General features: G+C 49.2%; 1 protein-coding gene across 1 annotated transcript in view; it reads right to left on the bottom strand.

Moving 5' to 3' along the window:
• Window positions 1-10957, bottom strand: part of TMC2 (transmembrane channel-like 2) — a 29872-nt gene extending 18915 nt beyond the window's left edge. The window contains exons 1-6 of the mRNA XM_012728114.1: window positions 10896-10957; window positions 8123-8213; window positions 3540-3621; window positions 3112-3218; window positions 1144-1242; window positions 205-347 (exon numbers count right to left, since the gene is read on the bottom strand). Coding sequence (XP_012583568.1) covers window positions 205-347; window positions 1144-1242; window positions 3112-3218; window positions 3540-3621; window positions 8123-8213; window positions 10896-10942 — 569 coding nt within the window. The 5' untranslated portion in view covers window positions 10943-10957. The remainder of the gene's footprint in view (window positions 1-204; window positions 348-1143; window positions 1243-3111; window positions 3219-3539; window positions 3622-8122; window positions 8214-10895) is intronic.
• Between the last annotated feature and the right edge of the window lie 11892 nt (window positions 10958-22849).

The raw sequence follows: 22849 nt of genomic DNA, 5'->3' as shown, positions 1-22849 counted from the left end.
TCATCAAAAGGGGTTTCTATTCATTTCCCATACTTTACCATATTAGCCTGTTTACATCTCTTATACCACATAATACAACCCACATTTGCCATGTTTCCTTCCTTTCTTTCTAAATCATTCTACCCCACTCCCAGGAAGATAAGCAGGCACACAGTGGCCCTGGGAAGAGAGGAAAAAGCCTGTAACTCAGACAGTGATACTTACGATCTAATGACAATCATCAGGCTGTAGCCGAACACGCTGACCCCCACCATGAAGTAGGCCATGGGCAACCTGTATCTCAGCCACCCGATGGCCCGCTGGTTGTTATAGTAGCCATAGAAGAGAGCAGAATACTTGATGTAGCCCTGCAGACAGCAAATCCAAAGGTTCTGGGTTTTTAAGGTCAGCACAAACATCAGACACTCATCCTACCAGGGTTTCCTTCTCGGGGCTTTAGTGGCAGTCTGGGGGAGGAGAGGAAGGATGTTCTTCTTCTTCTGTTTATGTCCCGCATAATAGATCTCCCTGTCTCCCCCTCTGTCTCTCTAGTTTTCCATTATACTGTGCATAGGGATTTAGGGATATATATTCCATTATACTGTGCAGAGGAGAATGTTGTTAACACTCAAGATAAAATGTGGGGTGAGAAGCGTGTGGGCGCCTGCAGGCACTCGCACCTAGGGCTCCAAATTCTTCTGGATATGGGATGATGGAATCGAGCAAGAGGGGATGCACAGGAGGAGTTCCAGGTTGGACAGGTACTGAACCTGAGGGCCAGGTAGGACATTTTGTTGACGATGAAAAAATAGGGAAAGTCTAGAGGGCAATAGTTTTAGGGGATTATGGTGGATGTGGGGGAAGAAAACCATCTGGGGAGACCACTTTATGCAGAGCTGGCAGAATGAGGGGGACCGAAGCCTTATGGGGAGACCTTATCCTTCAGAGTGTGTGGCTGGAGAGGGATCACACCCAGCCAGGATCCCAGGACAACTACTGAGGGCAAGGCCAGCTAGCTCATTTTGCAGAGGTCTCCGATCCTATTGGATCAAAGCACTGTTTTTTTTTTTTTTTCATTGTTAAATGAGACCACTCACACCTATCTGTGCAATCTTTAGGCCTCATAATCATGACATGGAAGCAGCTGGCATGCTGGCATGGTACCTCAAAATCCCAAAGGACAGAAAAATCCATGGCTTTCTCTTCCTCTGCCCGAGGCACTGTCTTTCTGGGGATACTTCCGTAGGGCACGCCCATCAGGACCTGGCGAGGGCACAGAGATGCGCAATGTCACATGAGAAAATACAAGCACAGGGCCTTCCCTGGTGGTGCAATGGGTTAACGCACAGCACTATGAAGCCAGCCTCAGCTGCTGGAGCACAAGTCCAATCCCCAGCCAGGGAGCTGACCCACATGGCACATCAGACCTCTCCTGTCCTGCCCACTGTTTCCCTCAGCAGTGTACTTCGGCAATCTGTCTGTTCTGCTCCCCACTCTCTCTGTAAATCCTCTCACCACCTCCCTCCACCTCTACAGCAAAATTTTAGCAATGTCTCATAGGTTTTCAGTCCTTAAATATGCCTTCTTCTCATGGAAATAAATCTATTTGGAATCAAAAACTCCCAGGGAGACAGCAAAGAGCTCTGTGAAGGTGAATTTCCCAGTGGCTACAGGGGAAAATGTATACTTCCTTAACGATGGAGGGAAGAAATGAAACTTGCAGTTAGCTTCTGACAATATTTTCCCCTTGAGGAGAAACAGACTTGGTACAAGAATGTTTGTGTACACTTTTTAAAAAGAAAGTTTTAAAATTCTTATCTCTGGGTCCCAGAGTAATAATGCCTTAAGAATTTCTGCCAGATTAAATGGACCCATAACTCTTGATTTCCAGGCTTACATAGAAAGGAGCATAAAGTCTAGTTAATGACCTATTTATAAGTACTCTTCTTAGGTAATGCAGAAAAGAATTCAACAGCTTAATAACTAACACAACCCTCCTTTGCTACAAATGCTATCTAATACACCATTGATTTCTTCAACTAATCTGATTTAATTCACATTCTATAGAAGTCTCTCAATTTCCTGAAAGGTGGATGTGCAGAAAATTTCTCAAGGATGTCACTATAGGTGGATTCCAATATGCTCCCAGGTCCATTTATAATACCATGGAATTAGTAAGCTATCACAGAACCAAGTAATGAAAGCAAATGGAGGTAACGAGGCACATCGTTCCCTTAGAAGATGTTGAAGTAAATCCTCTGGGCACTAAACACTGGTACCACATAGCGCAGGGCAGGGCTGTGGCAATTACTGTGCTCAGAGCCTAGTGAGCCAAGGTGCCTGGCCAATCCCATATCAACACTGCAGACCTGGGCTCTCAGACGTCACGAATATCCTGGGTAACTCTGCATTCATTGCTTATTCCTTCTTAGCTCTCAATATACTCAGCTACAGTTAAGATGATATCCATTACCCAGAATAAGATTCTATCTGGGACAGTAATGAAGAGTGCTATTCAAATGCAAGGTTTCTTGGGGGGTAATAATTATGTCATAAAGCTTTCTGTCTCATTCTACCCCCCACAAGGGGCAAAGAACAAAAGCACACTGAGATAATTAATTCTCCACTGATCTTAAAGAAAATGAATGGTAGAAAAATCTGGGATTCACTTCTTGATTCAGAGACGCAAGGATTGTGGCTCTATTCTTTATGCTGAACTACCTGGGCATTGATGTAAGTATAGAATTTTTTTTTAAAGATTTATTTATTTATGTTTATAGAATTGGGGCACAGGCCAGAGGTGCGGGGGTGAGGGATTCATCAGAGACGGAGTGGTGAGCAGAATAGGCAGATCAGTGAAACACACTGCTTGAGGGGAGCAGCGGGCGAGTCAGGAGAGTTCTGCCATGCCATGTGGGTCACCTCCCTGGCTGGGGATCAAATTCGTGTCACAGTGGCTGAGGAAAGCTTCAAAGTGCTGCGCTTCAACCCCTTGAGCCACCAGGGAGGGCCCTACGTAAGTATAGAATTTTAAAGGAGCAATTGCTTCACTGTATTTGACAAAGATAAATTAAGACGGGGGTCATCATAAACCTCAACACTATTAAAAAATACAGGAGGCTCTTTTCTTACCTCTGGGATTATGACCAGACCAAATATTAGGCCAAAAAGGACAAGGTTAACTCCGTACATCCACCGGAGAAAGATGAAATATGAAGCCACCGAAGAACCAAAGTGACCTGCAGGGAGGAGACGGTGGATTCAAGTGACTTATGCATGGGACAGATTCAATTTTCACATCGGCTGGTGGAACAGACGCCCTGGTGCCCATTTTCTCTTTTCAGATAAACAACTTAAATCTCCGTGGCAGTGCCTGACAGCTGGGGATCCCACAGTCAGAATCTGAGGAAGCTCAATATTGGTCTGACCAGCCAAAAGTCTAGATTATCTTTTTTCTGCTAAAGAACCCATGCAATAAACTTGTCTATTGGTCAAGAACACTATGCATGTCCTTGGAAAACTTGAGTAAACCAAATAAAGATAATGACAAAAATACTTACTTTCAATGTCCTTGATCTTCATTTCCCAGGGAATACACTGAGTCTTGAAATTATCAAAATCTCTCTTAAATTTGACCCATTTCTGAAATTAAACAAATAATACCTTCAGTTCATTAACATACTGCTTTGGGGTCTGGTGGGGCACACTGAGAGCATGTGATGTTGACGCATCAACATGTGGTCGACCTGTGGGTGTGGCTGCCATCTTGGGGTCTTTTAACCCAGACAGCCACAGTTGACGTCCACGTCTCCATTTTCCAAAGACAGGTGTGAAATGAAAGAAAAGCCAAGGTAACATAGTACCTTGCATTTGGCTACAGTGTTGTTGAAATTTCAGATGAGGACAGTTTAAATAATAATTTAGAAATTTGGTGTATAATTAGGGCCAGGGGTGTCAAATTGGGACAGCAACTTCTGATATGACTTACTTTATCAGAATCCAAAAATTTAAGGGCAAAAGAAGTCTCACAATTCTCACAGCCATATTCTATAGACAGCTAAGTGCCTGAATCCGACTAGAATTGGTGCTAAACTCTGATGCTGGTGAACTGGCCAGGAGGCCTTAATCCTTGGCTTCCTACTCCGCTCCTGTTTTTTTGGAATTAGGATTTTTTCGACATTAGGAAGGCATTCTGCTTTTCCCCACAGAAGATTCCCCATTCTAGCACTCAGAGTTTGTACCAGTCAGCCTGAGTGGCCGTCTGGCTGCTGTGTGGAAATCCGTCAGCTCTTTGAAGGACTGTTTGCCAGTGGCTCCACCTTCTGGAAGTAAATCCATGTGGAATTGAAATAAAAAAAAGGCACAGAGGCAACACCGAGACATCCTAAGATCCGTTTTTATTATTACAAAGGTCTTGTAAGAACTTGTTCATGAAGGAAATGAGATTTTCCCTTGTAAAATCACTAGGGGATCGAAGGGAAACAATACATGAAAAGAATCAAATGTGACTCCAGACCTGAAGCACTGATCCTATCTGGAGCAGGAAATTACTATTTAAGGCAGGAAACCACCTGGCAGAAGAGGGGGCGAGTCACAGATGCAGGGAAGAGGGAACTGGAAGCAAAAACGTTAGGTGACAGTTATGGCAACTATCCCCGGGACAGGGGGAGGGGGGGCGGGTGGCCATGGCAGCTGCTGGACGCTGGACATTCCAGTCCCATGACCGCAGCTACCTTTCACAGTTCTGATTCTCATGTTTGACTAATATGGCCTAAGATGTAGCCCTGTTTATAAGGAAAGCAGTTACCTATCACCTGGACAATGACAATTTTGGTTTTAGTAGTAGCGATTTTTCATTTCAAATTTATGGATTGGAATAGGGTTTATGGCTCAGTTTCCACTGCAAGTAATTTACTGTCAGAAAAACAGAAGGATTGTGGATATAGACTTCAAACTTTCCTCTTTTTGCATAAGTTACTTCTTATAAATTAATAATTGAGCATGGTTTTATATGTCAGTTTCATAAGCTTTATTAATGTGAGCCCTCCTCCAGAGAGATGACTCTCCTGATGGACTGCTGATAAAATCAGTACGGAATAGAGGCTTGCATGACTAAGGGCCGCAGGGGTAATGAGTGTTGCTAAGTGAGGCCTTTGGAGACAGAGCCTGCCAATTGGTTGCTTGGCAACCACTCAACATCTCTTCCAGGCTGTGGGCACCTGGACAATGATGCTGCCGGAGGTGGGGGCAGGAGCCGAGAGGCCTGGGCGAAGCTCTGCACTGAAGTTCTTATCCCTGGACTCACAGACTCAGAATGCTGGCTGGAGTGTGTGTGGTCAGAAGACCTCCCTTAGAGCTGTGTCATGTAGCTGTTGATCCGGGACTGAACTATCTGATTAAAAAAAGGTCTGTCTCTTGCTTCAGTTATTTATAGAAAAAACCACATTTCAACCAGTAGCCTAATGAAACATAGGCAAACTACACCTCTGTCTGTGGATGAGAACTGCATCTGAATGACTAAGCACAAACAGTGAGGCCTTTGACATAGTGCCACTCTTGGAAACCTTTGGACAGCATTTCCTCTGGGATATATTAATTCTGGGTACTGGTTTAGTGCTTTTTTTTTTTTTTAAGCAGTGTTTTTTTTTTTTTTTTTAAAGATTTATTTATACAAGGGGTATAGGCCAGAAGTGTGTGGGGTGAGGATTCACTAGACATTGAGTGGGAAGTAGAACAGATGGATCTACTGAAATCCACTGCTGAGGGAAGCAGCAGGCAGACAGCAGAGGTCTGCTGTGTCTTGTGGGTCACCTCCCTGGCTGGGGATGGAACTCATGCTGCAGAAGCTGACGATAGCTTGATAGCACTGAGACTTTAACTCCTGCACCACCAAGGAGGCCCCACTTTAGCAGTGTTCTTCATAGGATATAGAAAATTAGGCTTCTATTGTAAAGAATAAGAAGGTGGAGTTTAAAAAAATCTAGGTGAAATACAGAAGGATGGCAAGACAGTTAAAAGTCCAGTAGTAGGATGAAAATAAGTGTTACACATAATAAAGACTATTAATGAAACAAGAAATTGATTCAATGCTATTGAGAATAAATGTGAGAATGCAAAGAGAGAGAAAACAAAGAAATAAAAACGAGGGAAAGTAAATACAGAGGACAGAGAATAGGCAACCAATCTTTTCCTATAGAAGAAGCTAGAACTATCTGACCAAACACATGTGTGAACAGAATCATTTATCAAGATATATTTGAAGAGCACATAGTGGGAGAAAAAAAGCTCTGAGCATACATTTGTTAGGTAATAAATAGTTTCTAGGTAAAATTAACAAAATGACCCATAGGTAGTCAAGCAATTACAAACAATAAAAGGTGATAAAATAAAATTAGGAACAGGAGATTCATGTGCAACATATATGGAAAGGAATTATTAAAGTGGCACCACCACATGCAGCTTTTTGGTAAGCCATCTGAAAATCTAATTGAAATGATCAAGCTGTGGGAAGAATGTGAAATGCCAGAATGGTCCCAAGAAATACTTCAAATGCGGATATATGATAAATAGGGAAAACATAAAAAATTATCAAGGTAGTCTACAAAAATGGTGCTTGACCTACAAAGTTTTAAGGGTGTCCTCTTTCAAATGTCCCCAAATTAATAATTGTTCTTTATAAGCTGATATATAGCAACAAAGAGGAGCTAATCCTTTTAACAACGGAAGTGAGCACAACCCTAGCATTAAAATCTGCTGAGTGCTATAGCACGGGGCACAAGCACACACTGAATCCAAAGCTGTCCTGAAAGCCATGAATGAAATTTTGTAAAACCAAATGTGCCTATGGGACTAGGAATAATGCATCGTGACTGAGGTTACCCCAGAAATAAAAGGGAACTTAAAAGCAAGAAAGGATAAGTGTTTGATAAAAATCAAATATCTATTTCCAATAAAATGGAAGTCTGCGGAAGGACAATTTCTTGTTTTGAGAAAGAAAATCTATTTCAAGTCAACAACTCCCATCAACTTAATGTGAAATACTAGTTATTTTCAAGAAAGAGACACGAGATCACCGCTCAACTGAAACCGTTCTAGAATTGTTAACCCACACTTGAGAATAAGATGAGAGATCACATTTAGAAGAAGCCAACAAAATTTCTTTATATATGTACCCAGATGAAATGACTAGCATAAATAAGAGAATGCCAAAAAGGAAGCAGATAAAAATGAATACACAAATCTGTAGCTTACCAACAATAATTAGTTATTAAATAAATGGGGAAATGATCCCATTTACAAAAAAGCAACAAAAACATAAGTACTGCAGAAAGAAACGTAAGGCACAGAAAAAGGGAAAAAGGTCTATGTGAAGAAAATGACAAATTTTGCGCAAGGTTGTAAAATAAGACTTGAGAAATGGATAGTATTAGTAGAATAGCATAAAGATAAATGTTCCCAAGTTAAACAAGGACTGAAGCCATCCCAAACAAAATCCCTATTTGAGGTCCTGAAACTTAACTAAGTGATTTTAAAAAGGTGCGTGGGAACACAGACAAAGCTAGCCAACATGGTTTTGAAAAACAATGGCAAAATAGGAAATCTGCGCTAGAGACATGGGAGAGTGAATTCAAATAAAAGTTCCCAAACAGGCCCAATATAAGAATTAAGTGACTGAAAAGAATGGTTTTCAACTTAGTAGGTAAAGGACAAACACTTTAGAAAGTCCCATAATGAATCAGTCATAGCACATCCCAGTTGCATGCAAAGCTGCCCCTCCTCAGGTGACTGCTGCCTGTCCCCTGTGAGACCCTGATCACATCATAGCACTCTGGCTTTCCAGTGACTCAGTGTGTCCTGATTTATGCTTGGAAGAAAAAGACTCGAGTGGTTTCAACATCATCAATTCTGTGACTTTCGTTCTTTCTGATGAGGAAACAAATGTCAAGTACATTGAAGACCTCCCAGTGAGTGAGTGAAACGGGCAGGATACAGTCGACTTCCATTCCTGGATGAATGGTCAGTCAGGCCTCAGGCTCAGAATTCTGGACTAGGGCACCGAGGGGAGGCCGGCAGGTGCCTGCAGAGGCCTCGCAGGCCGACAGCCCAGCAAGCCCTCCCCAGGCCAGCGGCCTCCGCAACGCACCTTGGCCATCAGCATCCTGTAGGCGTAGAGCCGCTTGCCTTTCCCCTTTCCCAAAGCTCCTTCGTACTTCTCCACAAATTCTTGGGCCTCCCTGGTTAGGAAAAAACAACACCAACAGCAAGAACCACAAAGGGCAGTAATTTAATTAACCTCTAAACAAAAGATCTGAACTATGGGGTTTATAGGTGACCAAAAACCTTCAGTGTTTCATGCCCTTAGTTAGAATATCAAGTCCACAAAGGCAGGGCCTTCTGCCTCTCTTATTGCTTAATACATAGTGGGTATCTGCAGGCAGAATTTTGCTCCCCATGACCTTTGCCCCTGCGATAAACCCCTGAATGGCAAAAGGGATTTTTGAAGATGTAATTAAAACCCCTGACTTTACAGCAGGGAGATTATCTCGGATTATTATTATCCTGGAGAGGCACAATGCAACCCATAAGCCCTTAAAAACAGAAGAAGACAGAAGAGAGAGACATGGACAGGAAAGTCAGAGAAATTTGAAGCTCGAGATTTCTCAACCCTCTAAAGGGGCCCCCTTTGGAGAATGCCCCATGGAAAGCAAGAAAAGGAAATGACTTCTGCTCAATCTGGAAGAGGACCTGGAACCCCAGGGGGCACCACAGCTCTGCAGATACCTGGTAAGACCTTGAGAAGAGAACCCAGCCATGCCAGGCAGGACTTCTGACCCATATAAACATGAACTATGAAAAGAATGTTGCTTTGACTTTTGAGAATATGGTCATTTGTTACGGCAGTGATAGAGTGAATCCAGCATTCAGAAGGGGTTTGCAGAGTGCATGGATGTTGAATGGATGTTGAGTGAGTGAGTGTACATCTGGGGAAGGCTTGATGAAAAACACATGGATCAGTTAGTCTAGTACCTATTGTGCGGGAAGGTGCTAGAGCCTGTGAGAACTGGCTCCTAAGAACGTTGCCAAATAACTGGTAAACTCTGGCAGCTTGAAATGGGTCATGGTGGAAGTATCTAGAACATGACATCAGCAAATGCTATGAACCGGAATATCTAAAAGACCCAGCCCAGCAAAGAGAGGGGATAGTGCGTTGGAGTTTGGAGAGGCAGGGGTCAGGGGCTATGCGAACTTCCCTGCAGAGGGGACAGTTGGGAACGAGCCTTAAACAAGGTGTGGCCTTAGCCAGGTGGGCCAGCAGGTAGCAAAGAACATCTAGGCAGAAGCACAGGCTAGAGAGAAGGCTGGAGAGCCACAGAGGCTGGAGAGCCACAGAGTTGATTCTGGGCTAAGAAGTCTTGGGAGAGGGAAGAGGAAAGAGGTTGGACTGAGGGAAGAAAACACTGACCACTGTGTGCCCAGAAGACCGACTTGCTCCAGGGACAGAGACAGGAGTCTTTCCAGCTCCCAGGCCTTCCACTTCCCACCCCATGTGAAGCCCTCAAGCTTGGAAAAGATGTCTGACTTCTCTGGGCAGCTTAATGGCTTTTGGGCATGTTTAAGGTCTCTGAGGCCTCCCCATTTCCATAAGCCTCAAGGACGATTTCTCCCCATTGTTACTAACAGATGTGTTGGGGATACCTGAGAGGGGGGGTGAGGTTCTGTTAGTGACTGATGGATGTTCTGTGCCTGGCGGAGCAGGAGCCCAGCTCTGGGGGAGCTGGGAAAGAGACTGAGAAAAAGAAGGCTGGGAGAGGAGTCATTCAACTGCCTCCCTGGCCAACTGCAGCCACTAGCCAGAGGGAATTCCCCTCTGGGGTCCCACTGGAGGAAGGAGAGGCCCCAACCCCAAGCTGTCCAGCCACAGGCCAGCCAATGAGAACATGGTGTAACCCAGCCAATGAAAAGCCTCCAACTTCTAATGCCCAGCTCCCTCCAATGGACTCTTGGATTATAACAACCCCCTAAAATCTATATAAGACTGTTTCTTTTGTTCTGGGAAGTAGGCTCTGTTTATCGTGAGAATGAGACCCCAGGGTTCAGAATTGCTTTTGTTGTTTCTGAATAAATGTGTCCTACTGGTGAAACAACTGGCTGATTGCTTATTTGTTTAAGGTCAGCAAGTCTGACCTGATGAGGGGTTTGAGGAGAGGAAGAGGGTGATGTTGGATGGGAATTGTGCAGTAGAAAACCAGAAGTTAAGCAGTGTGCTTCCAGCCCTTGTTTCAAAACAGCAGCTCACTCAAGAATCATGAAATGCTGGGCGAGCCAGCCTTCTGCAGGAAAGCCAGAGAATGGACTGAGCGGCCAGCGGGAGTCAGTGGCCTGGTTTGGGTCTCCTCATTCACAGAACAGTATTCGCGGGGTGCCACTGCAAGCTTAGTGGGGACACCAGGGTAGCTGAGGCAGACCCACTCAGCCCTCCACTCTTCAGGTGTGAGTGTGCTGCACGCAGAGAAATCCTGGTGCTTAAAGAACGCGAGTTCTGAACTTAGTGAGGTGTGTGGGGAGGGGGCTTGGGTGTGGTAGCGCACCTGTAAAGGCTGTGAGCGGGTACAGAAGAGCCAGAGGGGGTGGGATGCAGATGCAGGTGGGGCAGCAAGGGGGTGGAAGGGTGTAGATCTGAGTGCCAGGTCCTCAGTCTGACCCCTGGCCTTGCTTGGTGCGGTCAGTAGCAGGCCCTTGGTCAACTGTCACTTCTTACTCACTCACGTCTGTTTTGGTTTTCATAGCTCCCAGCGTTGTGGGGGCCAAAGCAGAGGGCGAATCCCCTTTGCTGTCAAGTCCCACAGGCAAAGAGAAGGAAAAGGCTCAGGTGCCCACCAGAAGAAGCTGAGTCCTGGTTGACCACTGCCTCTCACCTGAGTTCCCTAAGCTTCTTGGCCATGGGCCAAGCCTTACTCCGCATGGTGGCAATGAGCTTTTTCTTGTCTTCCACCTGCTCCAGGATCTGGGCCAGCTCCTCCTCAGACAGAGACTCCCCACCAGAGGCGCTGGAGGCCAAGGAGGACGACCTGGAGGCAGAGACAGAAGGAGCAGAGAGTGGATGGGAAGAGAGTGCCCTCAGTTCTCTGTGAAATGCAGAGATGCCCATCAGCAAGACAAGTGGCTGCACTGTCCTGATGCTCCTGACAGCCCCACAGGCCTGCTCCTGCTTAGAATCCCTCGCAGACTCCGGTCTCCTCAGAGGGGGCCACAGCTTTGTCCGGTAGCCCAGACTGCTGCTCTCCAAACTCCATTTCTCTCCACCAGAGGCGCTGGAGGCCAAGCTCCACACTTGATTCTATTGCAGCCTAACAGAAATGTAACATGAGGCATGTACTGTACTTCAAAATGTTCTAGGAGCCACAAAGTGGTAGTGAGGGGGAGGCAGGGGGACGGGAACCTGGGCTGGGGGGCTTCTGTGCTGCTTTCTTAGCAAGTTTCATAGAAGCAAATAGCAGGGTGTGGGCTTGAGTTACCCCAGGCATTAGAGACCAGTCTGCAGCAGCTTCCATGAGTTTTAGCTTGTAGGGAGCAAAGGAGGAGTTAAGATGGAGGGGGAGAGGCAGAGGCCCAGGCCCTTGAATGCTGGGAAAACCTAGAGCACAGGAATTTTTTGCCATGACTCAGATACACACACACACACATACACACACACACACACCATGATATTTGCTTTTGAGTCTTTGCATAGGGGTGTTCCCTGAATCTGGGGGACAGTCAGTCATTATTTGGTCAGGCTCTACCTGTTTTTCAAAACCTTATTGAAATGCTGACCTTTGCTGTGGAGGAACCCTGATGCCCCAGCACCCGACCAATACAGAACTTGCTCACACCCTTTGTCATGCACGGTTGCTTTCTGCCTTGCCTTTTGATAACTGATGACCCTGCTCTTTCTGCCAAGGCAGACTGTCAGCACCTGGTGGACATATGAGCCATCTCCATCTCTCTGCGCCCCGTCATGGCACTCAGCACAAGCCATTTTCTCAGTAGCACGAGTAAGCCCTTGTTGCTACCCTGGACTTTGCCTCTGCCATCTGTGGCCCACTTAGGATGGTGCCACCTCGTTTAAAGTTCAGGCCACTCCAGGACCCACCAATGACATTTAAGTTCTTTTTCAGTCACAAAGGGCACTGTTCATCCTTTATCCTGTCGGTGTATGTCCAGGGACAGCCAGAGAGTGGACATAAGTCCTAAGGAGGTGGCTGGCATGGGGATAGAATAAATCAGTGGACCATTTGAGGGCCTTACTCTCCTCTCTGTAAAGGCAGAAACACCCAAAGAAGGACTGAGCAAAGAAGGCTTGTTAGACCTAGTGGGAAATACCAGCAACTTCCCCATAATCTTGACACCTCCAGCTGATTCCAAAGCCCACCCCCTCCCATTATGGAAGGGGACTCTTAGAACACCCTAAGATGGGAGTAAAGCAGAAAAGGGAAGCAGAGAGAATGCGACGTCTCATCCAAATCAGTAACAAAACAAATTAAAATCCCGACTTGCTGACTCCCTAAGCTGACTCTGTCCACTGACCCACGTGTGCAAGCGCTTTTCGGTCCCAGGGGGCAATCCAACCTCCGAGCCCTTAGAGAAGCTCTAACCTCCGAGAAGTTAGAGCTGGTAGGATCTCTGAAAGTTTTCCTAGATCAATGCCACGTTTCAAAGAGAAGGACACAGGGCCAGGTTTCAAAACGGCAGACGTGAGCCCTGCTAGACATCCAGATCCAGTGTTGCTCAAGTCTCTCAGCTTCTCCGCCAGAGCTGTGGTGAAGCACCAGCTGGAATTCAGGAGACCTGGAATTTTGGCCGGCCTGCCGCCAAGCAAGGCCTCCCTCGGCGCTTGCAGCCGCACCGGTGAGACAGGAGGCGCTGGAGCTGAGGGGCTCCCGGGCTCCTGCCCTGCCATGGCCACGGTCCTCTTCCCTGCCCTGCCATGGCCACGGTCTTCTTCCCTGCCCTGCTCCACATGCCCAAGCATGGGCACTGGCAAAGCAAGGAAGAACAGGCAGGAGGAGAGAGCAGGGGCGGCCTGCACAAGGGAGGAGACCTGGGCCCTCCTCCGGGGAGGGAGGGCGGGGACTGGGAAGGGGAAGGACTTAGGCCGGAAAGACTCCAGAACTCAGGTCACAACACACCTGTGTTTCTTCAGTTGCTTCCACAGCTCCTCCTTGCTCGGCACCTCTTTATTCTTCTTTGGAGGTGCTCTCTGGTCTTTGAAGGAAGCCCTCCCATCCTGCTTCCTCCTCCCCTCGAGGGGGCTCCGTCGTCCCTGTTTCCCTGGCTCCTCCCGTCGCCTTCTACTGTGCTCTGTCTGTTTCCTCCTGGGGGACCCGGGCCGTGGGCTGCCCCTGGCCTGCTCTTTCTGGTCATGCTGGGCCCTGTGTCTGCCCCTCGCGCCGTGGGCTTTGGGTGCCCGCTTCTTAGAGGGTGACTTTCCAGACCCGTCACCTGTGGAGACATGAAAAGGCACTTCCGGCCTCACTTCCTCCACCCCCCACTGTGAGAAATAGAAGTCCAAGATGCTCCCTTGGAGCGTTGGCTTCTCACCTTGTTGGGAGCCTGAGTCTGGGATGAGAATGAAAGCGCCCTCCTCCCCACTGCCCTCTGCCTAACGCTCAGTCCCATTGGATGAGTGTAGCTTATGAATAAGGGAAATGAAGGGGGTTGCTAAAGTATGGGAATGAAAAATTGGGAATGCTTTGTTATAAAACGGCTGCAGTGCCCTGGGAGGGGAATGGCGGTATTTGAAAGCAGACTCAGATTAGTTGTAAATGAATATAGCAAACTCTAGTGCAACCACTGAAAAGGAAGTAGGGAGAGAAGTATATTCAGTATGTTAACACAGGAGAGAAGCTGGAATCCCATAAAATTTCAGCCAAAACCACAAAAGGCAGAAAGAGAATATAAAAGTATCACATATGATAAATACTAATCCAATTACATGGATAATCATCTTAAAGATGAGTAATCAAAATACATCAATTTAAGATGGAGAGCGTCAAAGTAGATACAAAGATGAGCCAACTCTGTTATTTACAAGACATAGACTAACTATAAAGCCATATCTATATTAAATGTAAAGAAAAGGAGAGACACATACCTCATTCACAAAAGAAAGTGAGACAATTGTTAATTTCGGACAAAGCTGCCCAGGGATAAAGCAGGGTAGGGCGTAATGTGAAGGAGATCAACCCCCCAAGAAAACAGAGCGAACCGTACTGTGTGAGTCTAACCACAGAGCACGAAAATATGGGAGGGAGAAACCAATGGACCAGCAAGGAGACAGAGATACTGCAGGTGGAGACTCTAATACTTCAGCATCAGCAGTGGGCAACTCCAGAAACCGTAAGGCTAGTGGGACTAAACCTCACCGTTAGCCAGCTGTACCTTAGGGATACTGATAGCACAGTTCATCCAGTGGTATGGAATCTATATTCTTTTTGAGCTCATGTGGAACATTCACCAAGATACGCCACATTCTGGCTCATAAAATATGTTAACAGATTCAAAAGAATAGAAATCACACAAAATATGCTCTTAGACCACCATGAAATTATTATTACTTTGTATGTGTAGAACTGGGATGTAGGCCTGAGGTGTGGGAGGTGAGAGGATTCACCAGAGACAGAGTGGGGAGCAGAACAGGCAGATGGACTGAAGTGCACTGCTGAGGGGAGCAGCAGATGGGTGAGGAGAGGTCTGTGGAGCCATGTGGGTCAGCTCCCTGGCTGGGGGTTGAAATCAGGCCTTAGCAGTGATAGACCTGAGAGTTAACCCCTAGGCCACCAGGGAGGCCCCGATCACTATGAAATTAAACTGGCAACGTATAACAGAAAGATCCCTGTAAAAAGGAAGGATATGGGCCCTCCCTGGTGGTGGGACGCAGCACTGCAAACTAGCCGTAGTGGCTTCAGTATGAGTTTGATCCCTGGTCCTGGAGGTGACCCACATGGCCCAGCAGACCTCTTCTGTCACACCCTCTGCTCCCCTCAGCACTGTACTTTGTCGATCTGCCTGTTCTGCTCCCCACTCTGTCCCTGGTGAATCCTCTCACCACCCCTGCGCCAGTGGCATGTACCCCAGTTCTGTATGCACAAATAAATAAAATCATTTTTAAAAAAGCAGAATATTTGGAGACAAAAGAACTTACTTTTCTCTAATAGGGCAAAGAAGTCTCAAGAGAAATTAAAAAATACTTCGAGTGAAAACAAAATATAAAATTTGCAGGATGCAGTAAAATGGTGTTCTACCTTAGGAAACCAGAAAAGAAGATCAAATTAAGTCTACAGGAAGCAGAAGAAAAGAAATAATATAATGATGAGTGCAGAACTGGAATTGAAAAAGGAAAACAGTGAGAAAATGTGAAACCAAAATTGGGCCTTTGAAAAGATCAATAATGCTATTTCAAGTTTTGTTGAAACTATAGATTACCTAACTATATCATTTTGGGGTATATCTTCACCCCCCCCATATAGGCACATATTTCGCTCATCTACTACCAACTGGCAAACCCACAACCCTACTCCCCTCCTCAAGATCAGAAATATTGATAAACCCCCAAGGGAAGGAGTGTGAGAGAGTGTGTGGCCCCAGGCTGGGTCCCTCGGAGAGCCCCGGGACTGAGCCTGGTTCTGAGAGAGAGGGCTGAGGAGCGGAGGGTGCAAGGGAAGAGACTCCTCCTAACTCAGCTCCATATTTCCTGAAAGGGTTGGTTAAGAAAGTCAATGTGGGGCCCTCCCTGGTGGCGCAGCGGGTTAAAGCACAGCACTGAGAAGCTAAAGCCACTTCCGCATGAGTTTGATTCCCGCCTGCCCTGGAGGTGACCACATGGCGTGGCAGACCTCTCCTGACCCACCTGCTGCTCCCCTCAGCAGTGTACTTCATCAGTCGGCCTGTTCTGCTCCCCACTCTGTCTCTGGTGAAGCCTCTCGCCGCCCCTCAGCCTCTAGCCTGTACCCTAGTTCTGTATGCACAAATAAATAAATCTTAAAAAAAAAAAAGAAAGTCAATGTGGGGCCCTCCCTGGTGGCACAGCGTGTTAAAGCACAGCACTGAGAAGCTAAAGCCACTTCAGCATGAGTTGGATCCCCGCCTGCCCCGGAGGAGATCCACATGGCGCGGCAGACCTCTCCTGACCCGCCCTCTGCTCCCCTCAGCAGTGTACTTCGTCGATCTGCCTGTTCTGCTCCCCACTCTGTCTCTGGTGAATCCTCTCAATGCCCCTGCATCTCTGGCCTGTACCCCAGTTCTGTATGCACAAATAAATCTTTAAAAAAAAAAGAAAAAGAAAGTCAATGTGTTTGCATCCTCTTCTGACTTGGAGTGTCCTCAACCAGCTAATACACAGGGTTTTCTTTTGGGGAATGAATTGTGTCAAACATTGTAGATATAAATTGAGGGATTTATTTATTTTTTATTTTTAAAAATTTTATTTATTTATGCATATAGTAATGGGGTACAGGCCAGAGCTATAGGGGTGGTGAGAGGATTCACCAGAAACAGAGCGGGGAGCAGAACAGGCTGATCAACAAAATACACTGCTGAGGGGAGCAGGAGAGAGACAGGAGACGACTGTTGTGCCCTGTGGGTCAGCTTCCTGGCTGGGGATTGAACTTGTGCTGCAGTGGCTGGTGATAGCTTGATAGAGCTGTGTCTTTAACCCCTGCACTATTAGGGAGGCCCTCCCTTCCAGTCTTGAGTCATGATGAGCGAGGAGAGGTCTGCTGTGCCACGTGGGTCACCTCTGGGCTGGGGATCGAGCTCGCACTGAAGCGGCCACAGCTTGGCTTAGTTTTGCAGTGCAGTGCTCCAACCTGGGAGGACCCAACTGGGAGATTTATAACCCCCCCCCCCAAAGTAATTCCTTTGTAAGCTCATTTTCCAACTGAACAAAATCAATGTAGAAGGCTGAAGACAAGCCAGACATTGCCCCTCTAAACCCTTTCTGTGCAGAAAGCAAGCTGCTTTTCAGTTTTTCTTTCATGGGCAGTCTTCAGTGGACTCCGATATGCATAATTTAGGAGCTGGGAAGCAGCTGTTGCAGTAGGAGAAGCGCCAGACCCAGCGAGGCCTGCTCACAGGAAACAGGTCTCATTTCAGGGAACCCGAGTGGCGGGTGGGCTGGGGGAAGCTGGCAGCTGGGGTCGGCTTGCCCTGCAGCTTGGCCCTCTTAATCCTGAGTACATTGGTCAGGTGATGCGGGAGGGGAGGGAGTCCTGACATTCCTTTCCAATGAATGGAATAACAAATTGTAATTATTGTGCAGAAGGAACTTTGTCTTCTAAGTGTCCCCCTGTGGGCTGCACGGGGCAGGCACAGGAGAGCAGTCCTCCTCGAGGCCACTCTAGAGGACATTTAAAATGGAAGTCGTTATGCAATTGGGTTTCAGCTCATTTCATGGATTCCCAACATGCCACTGCTTCTCGGGAGCACTTGGATGCCCAAAGTGAAAACTGCAGCCCATGGGGAAGGGCAAATGCAAGGTGTGGGGTGTGGGGAAGGTTTGTGTTTTAGACAAAACGATGCCCATTTAGTCCTGCCCAGGGGGCTCTTTTCCGGCAGGGGCCCTCCAGGGTGGGACCCTCAATTGGGTGGAGGGGAGCCAGCCAACTGGCTGGAAGCCGGAGAGAGAGCAGGCTGTGGGCACCCCAGTACCCTACCGGGACAATGGCCAAGGGGAAGCTCTGGGGGCATCTGGATGTCGAGACAACGGTGGTGGGTCCACAGCTCCTCCCTCCTGCCCAAAACTGTGGTGTGTGAGTCCTTCCCCTTGCCTCGGAGATGCTTCACCAAGAACCTTGGCCCCAGCAGTGGGGAGCAGTGAGCAACCAGAGGGAAGGAGGAAGGGCTTGACAGAGGGGGGTTCTGGGCCCAGCCCTTCCACAGAGCACTTGCCACGGAGGGGGGGCAGGATAACCTCCTTCCTTATCCTGTTGGGGCGAGAGGGGGTCACCTAGGCAGCCCAGAGGCATGGCATCCTTTGAGATTCTGCTTCTTACCTACAAGCATGGCCCTGCCCGGATTCAAGAGGAGAGGGCCACCCCACCCACAGTGCGCCCTGGGCCTGACGTGCGGGGCGCGGGCCCCTGGGTGTGCCTCTGTCCTGAGACACAGCCGTCTTGTCTTCTCTCTGCTTGCTGCCTGCTCTGTCTCCGGCTGCAGGGCCCCCTCCGGTCAGGTCCCCACAGGCTCCCAAAGAGCTGTGGCCACAGCTCCACACCAGGACCCGTCACGCTGCTTTATGGAGGTTGAGGGGCGACCTGGAGCCAGGGGACCTGGGTGTGAGTGCTGGTTCCTCAGCATTCCAGCTGCCTGGGAGCGTCCCCGGCGGCCTCACCCCCCAGGCTAGTGAATGTCCACTGCTCCCCTAGGCTCAACTCCAAGGGTCGCTAACTCAGGGCGTCTCTCCTGACACCCAGGGCAGGGGTGAACTTCTCAACCCATTTGAACTATCAGTCTCGGGAGGCTGCTTGCTTGCTGCTTGCTGAGTGCTGGGGAAGGAAGGGAGGGGCATGAAAGTAGATACCGGGCGACACTGGACAGCGGAGTGGGACTGAGCAGCCCTGCAGGCTCCCCCAGAACACGGCACCCCTCACCTGTGCCTGGAGAGCCGCTCCGTGTGCGCCCTTTCACTCCACCTCCTGCTGGAAGAGATGCAGAGGGATGAGCAGTGGCCATTTGCAAAGTCCTTCTCCCTGCACACACCCCCCTCCCCCATCAAGGGGGTAGCCCTCCGCTGGTTTGCAACTGCATCAGACTGGGTCATGCTGGGGCTCCAGAGGCCCAGGCCCTGACACTTCTCTGACACCTGGAATAGTCATGAGGTCAGAAAATCCCACCACTTTCTGCCCTAGACAGACAGACAGACACAGACAGGCAGACTTCCCCTCTTAACCAAGAGGATTCTAATGAAGGCAGCAAGAAGCCCGGTGGGCTCTGCAGGCTGCTGTCACGCCCTGTTTAACGACGCCCCGGGCTCCTACTTTGCAGAGGTTGGCGACCCCTCCAATGGCAGGAGAGCAGCCGTGGCTGCCTTAGTCTCCTAATGCGGCAGGAGAGCTTGGGTGACCGGGCTGAGGTTGCTCCGTGGGCAGTTGTGGGCGGTGGACTCAAAGCCAGCCCACGTCTTGCTGCTGCCAGGCAGCCCCTGTGGGTGGCCCGTGGAGCCCGGTATGGACTCACCTTCCTCTGCCTTTGGTTGGTGGCTCATGGTCCACCCGGCTCAGGACTCTTGCTGGCCCGCGTGCCCCTGCAGCCCGCAGGGCTCTACGGCCCTCATGGCGCCGGGCTTCCCCTCAGGGCCCCAGAGGCAGCAGGGTCCTTGGACGGTTTGAGGTGCCAGGTGGAGGTGGAAAAGGTTGGGAGAGAGGTGGGGAAGGAGGCAAGGTGGCACGTTCCCAGTCTTTCAATCCTGCCTCCCACTCCTCCGCTCCGGTTTCCTGGCAAGAGGCCGTGTGGCCTCACGTTTCAGGCATCACTTACCCGGAGAGGCCCTGGAGGGGCCAGGAGCTGCGGCTCGTCTCCTGGTCGGGATCCAAGGGACGCGTGTGGGCACCCCAGGTCCCTGCTGGGGAGGCACCAGGAGACTTCTAGGGTGTTTGTGAGAGTTGTCATGTGGGCTGTTTAAAATGCAGCCTCTGGGCCCTCCATGGTGGCACGGCAGTGGGAGTGCTGCACTGCTCTGGAAGCTAAAACAAGCGGCCACTGCAGTGCGAGTTCGATCCCCCCCCCAGAGGTGACGCTCACGGCGTAGCAGACCTCTCCTGTCTCGCCTGCTGCTCCCCCACTCTGTCTCTGGTGAGTCCTCTCACCGCGCCTGCACCTCTGGCCTGTACCCCAGTTCTGTATGCAGAAATAAATAAAATCTTAAAAAAAGAAAAAAAAAAAGCAGCCTCCCAGGACTAACGCTGGGGTTTGAGTCAGCAGGACTGAGCAGTTCTTGGATAGCTGCCTACGGCGTCCTGAGGCACTCGGCTGGGCCGCCCCTGCTCCGGTTGCCTGCTCATACCCACCTTCAAAAAGCAGGTAACTGCTTTGAAAACCTCACCTGGAGAATCAAGGTGACCCTCCGGAAGGCAACCCTGACGTTGAGTGAGGACTCAACCTGGGATCCCCTCCACTTTTTTTTTAGATTTATTTATTTGTGCATACAAGAACTAGGGTGTAGGCAAGAGGTGTGGAGGGTGAGAGGATTCACCAGAGACAGAGAGGGGAGGAGAACAGGCAGATCAATGAAGTACACTGCTGAGGGGAGCAGCAGGCAGGTCGGGAGAGGTCTGCTGCGCCATGGGGGTCAGCTCCGTGGCCTGGGTTTGAACTTGATCGCAGTGGCTGGCGATAGCTTGATAGAGCTGTGTCTTTAACCCTGCACTACTAGGGAGGCCCTCCCTTCCAGTCTTGAGTCGTGGGTAGAAACCTGTGGGTCTGTGAGCAGGACTGATGTTGCCTCTCCATCTTTCCTAGCCTTTAACGGCAGTTGAGCAAATGTCTGATGTTTGTCTCTGGTAGAAATCAGATATTTTCATAGCTCACTAAGCTATTGGGAAGAGCTCAAAATATCATGTATGTTTGCCACTGCTTCGAAATAATGGTACTTATAGACCTGCTGCTATTGTTATTTAGTTGTTAGTAAGCACCTGTGTCATTATAGGAAAGATTTCTACCTGTGTCTTTATGGGAAAGATTTATAAACCTGTTTTGACATCTATTTCAGGATCACTGGTCTCCTTTGATGTCCAGTATTTCATCTTATGGATTTACAGTGTTCTAGAAGCGGGGGAGGAGGTCTGTGGGCCTCATCAGTTTCTCCAAACAGGGAACAAAGGAGCCAACTGGAGTGGGCTTTGGGCAAAGAAATGTGGATTTGGCTGAAATTGGCTAGTTACAGGGCACTTCAGCTCCATGGACAAGGTGAACTGCTCTGTGACTATCTCCTGCCTGTGGGCGCTGACCTTCCTGGGCCCCTGTGACTCTCCACTGCAGTGCAGCCTCTCCTGCCCGCGGGTGCTCTTCTCTGCTTCTGGTACCATCATCTTTGCTCCAGGTGTCCTTCCTGCCTGGGGCACAACTCGGAGGACGCTGCCCTCAGGACTCGTGCCCTTGAGCGCACTGGCTGTCGAACATTTTAGAACATGTCTGGGAATACGCTTCCTAACAGAGTCCTCGGGGTGCCCCGCAGGGCTGCATATGGAAGCGATTCAGAGCATGAGCTGGGAGGCCAGACGGTCCAGACCTGCCTGACCCGATACACATTACAGATCCTTCCTGAGTCTCTGTTTCCTCATCTGGAAATGGGGATAGAGGCTCCCCTCTGAGACCAAGAAACTCTGCTAACCTGTCAGCAGGGAGCTACCAGGACTCAGGCCACGTCTGAGTCTATAAACAGCTCCTCCAGCAGCTGCGACTGAGCAGGTGAGCCCCTCGGCAGGTGAACCCCTCGGCAGGTGAGCCCCTCGGCAGGTGAGCCCCTCGGCAGGTGAACCCCTCGGCAGGTGAGCCCCTCGGCAGGTGGGCCCCTTGGCAGGTGGGCCCCTCGGCAAGTGAGCCCCTCGGCAGGTGGGCCCGTTGGCAGGTGGGCCCATGGGCAGGTGGGCCCATGGGCAGGTGGGCTCCTCGGCAGGTGGGCCCCTCGGCAGGTGGGCCCGTCGGCAGGTGGGCCCCTCGGCAGGTAAGCTCCTCCACACTGGCTTTTCTACTTTGACATGCTGTTCCTCACGCTTTGGGTAACATCCTTCCCAGCAAGGGGAGAATCTTTTTTTTTTTTTTTAATATTATGTTTATTTTTACATCATTTTGTGCTTTTTTCCATCTCAGCTGCAATCCCCTTGGGCTTCCCATCACCAAATCATCAGTGTGCCATCGCCATAGTCCAGTGCATTCCCCCCCCCACTGTTTTTGATCCCATTCCAGGGGAGAATCTTGTCAGAGCAGGGATAGTCACACCCGGGCATCCCAAGGATCACTGCAGCCTCAGCCCCTGCAGCTCGTCCTGCGCTGATGTCACGTCCCTCTCCACGGCACGTATCCCCTGGCCTGCTTGCCGTGAGGGCCTGGGGTCTTCACCGTGTGAGCCCCATAGCTCCAGGATGGGGAGTCTACTCCTCCTTGAAGCTGCACTTCTCACTGTCACAGACACTGGCTTTGGTGATAATTCATTCTGGTGCCCATTTATGAACGTCTGATAAACACCAGAGGACGTGCCCAGAGCTCTCATTTGCCTGTAGCGGGGTCAGCACACGTGGCCAGGCTGTGTGGCTCCATGGAGTGCAAACCCGCCCGACTCCCACCTCACATATCTGATTATCTTGACCACACTGGGCCACACGAATCCCTCTGTCTCTCTTTCTGTGTTTTCCCAAGTGTGAGGCCAGCCTTGAGCCTGCACCATGCTAAGAAAAGGAGGTGCCTAGTCTTGTTTGTGGGGAGGGCTTGGGAAGCTTCCAGGAAGCAGTACACTGAGATGTGTTTTTAGAGATGAGAACAGACCAGAGAAGGGCCTTTGGGGCTGAGGTAAAGGCGTGAAGGGGCAAGAAGCCTGAACAGTTCTTGGGTGTTACTGGTGGGTAGGTGAGAGGGAGAACAGGAGAAGGGTGATGGCTGGGTTGGGCAGACTGGAGGAGACTACAGTTGTCTCTCCAGGATACAGAACACTCAAGGGTTTGATGGTGGGCACCACAGTCTCAAATAGAAGGTTAGGAGCAGGGAGCCATGATCTCTGTGATGCAGAGTCTTGCATGCTACAAGTTTTGCTGTCTTTGTGGAATCTCAGCCATTGAACCTGGAGCGTCAGAACATAATTCCCAACTCCCATCAAAGGGAATCCTGCCTGGTGGCTTCT

The sequence above is a fragment of the Condylura cristata genome, unplaced genomic scaffold (genome assembly GCF_000260355.1).
Source record: "Condylura cristata isolate star-nosed mole 26May11 unplaced genomic scaffold, ConCri1.0 scaffold00022, whole genome shotgun sequence".
NCBI classification, from domain to species: domain Eukaryota; kingdom Metazoa; phylum Chordata; class Mammalia; order Eulipotyphla; family Talpidae; genus Condylura; species Condylura cristata.
The sequence above is the reverse complement of the archived record's forward strand: the minus strand, read 5'-3'. Positions and strand labels throughout refer to the sequence as shown.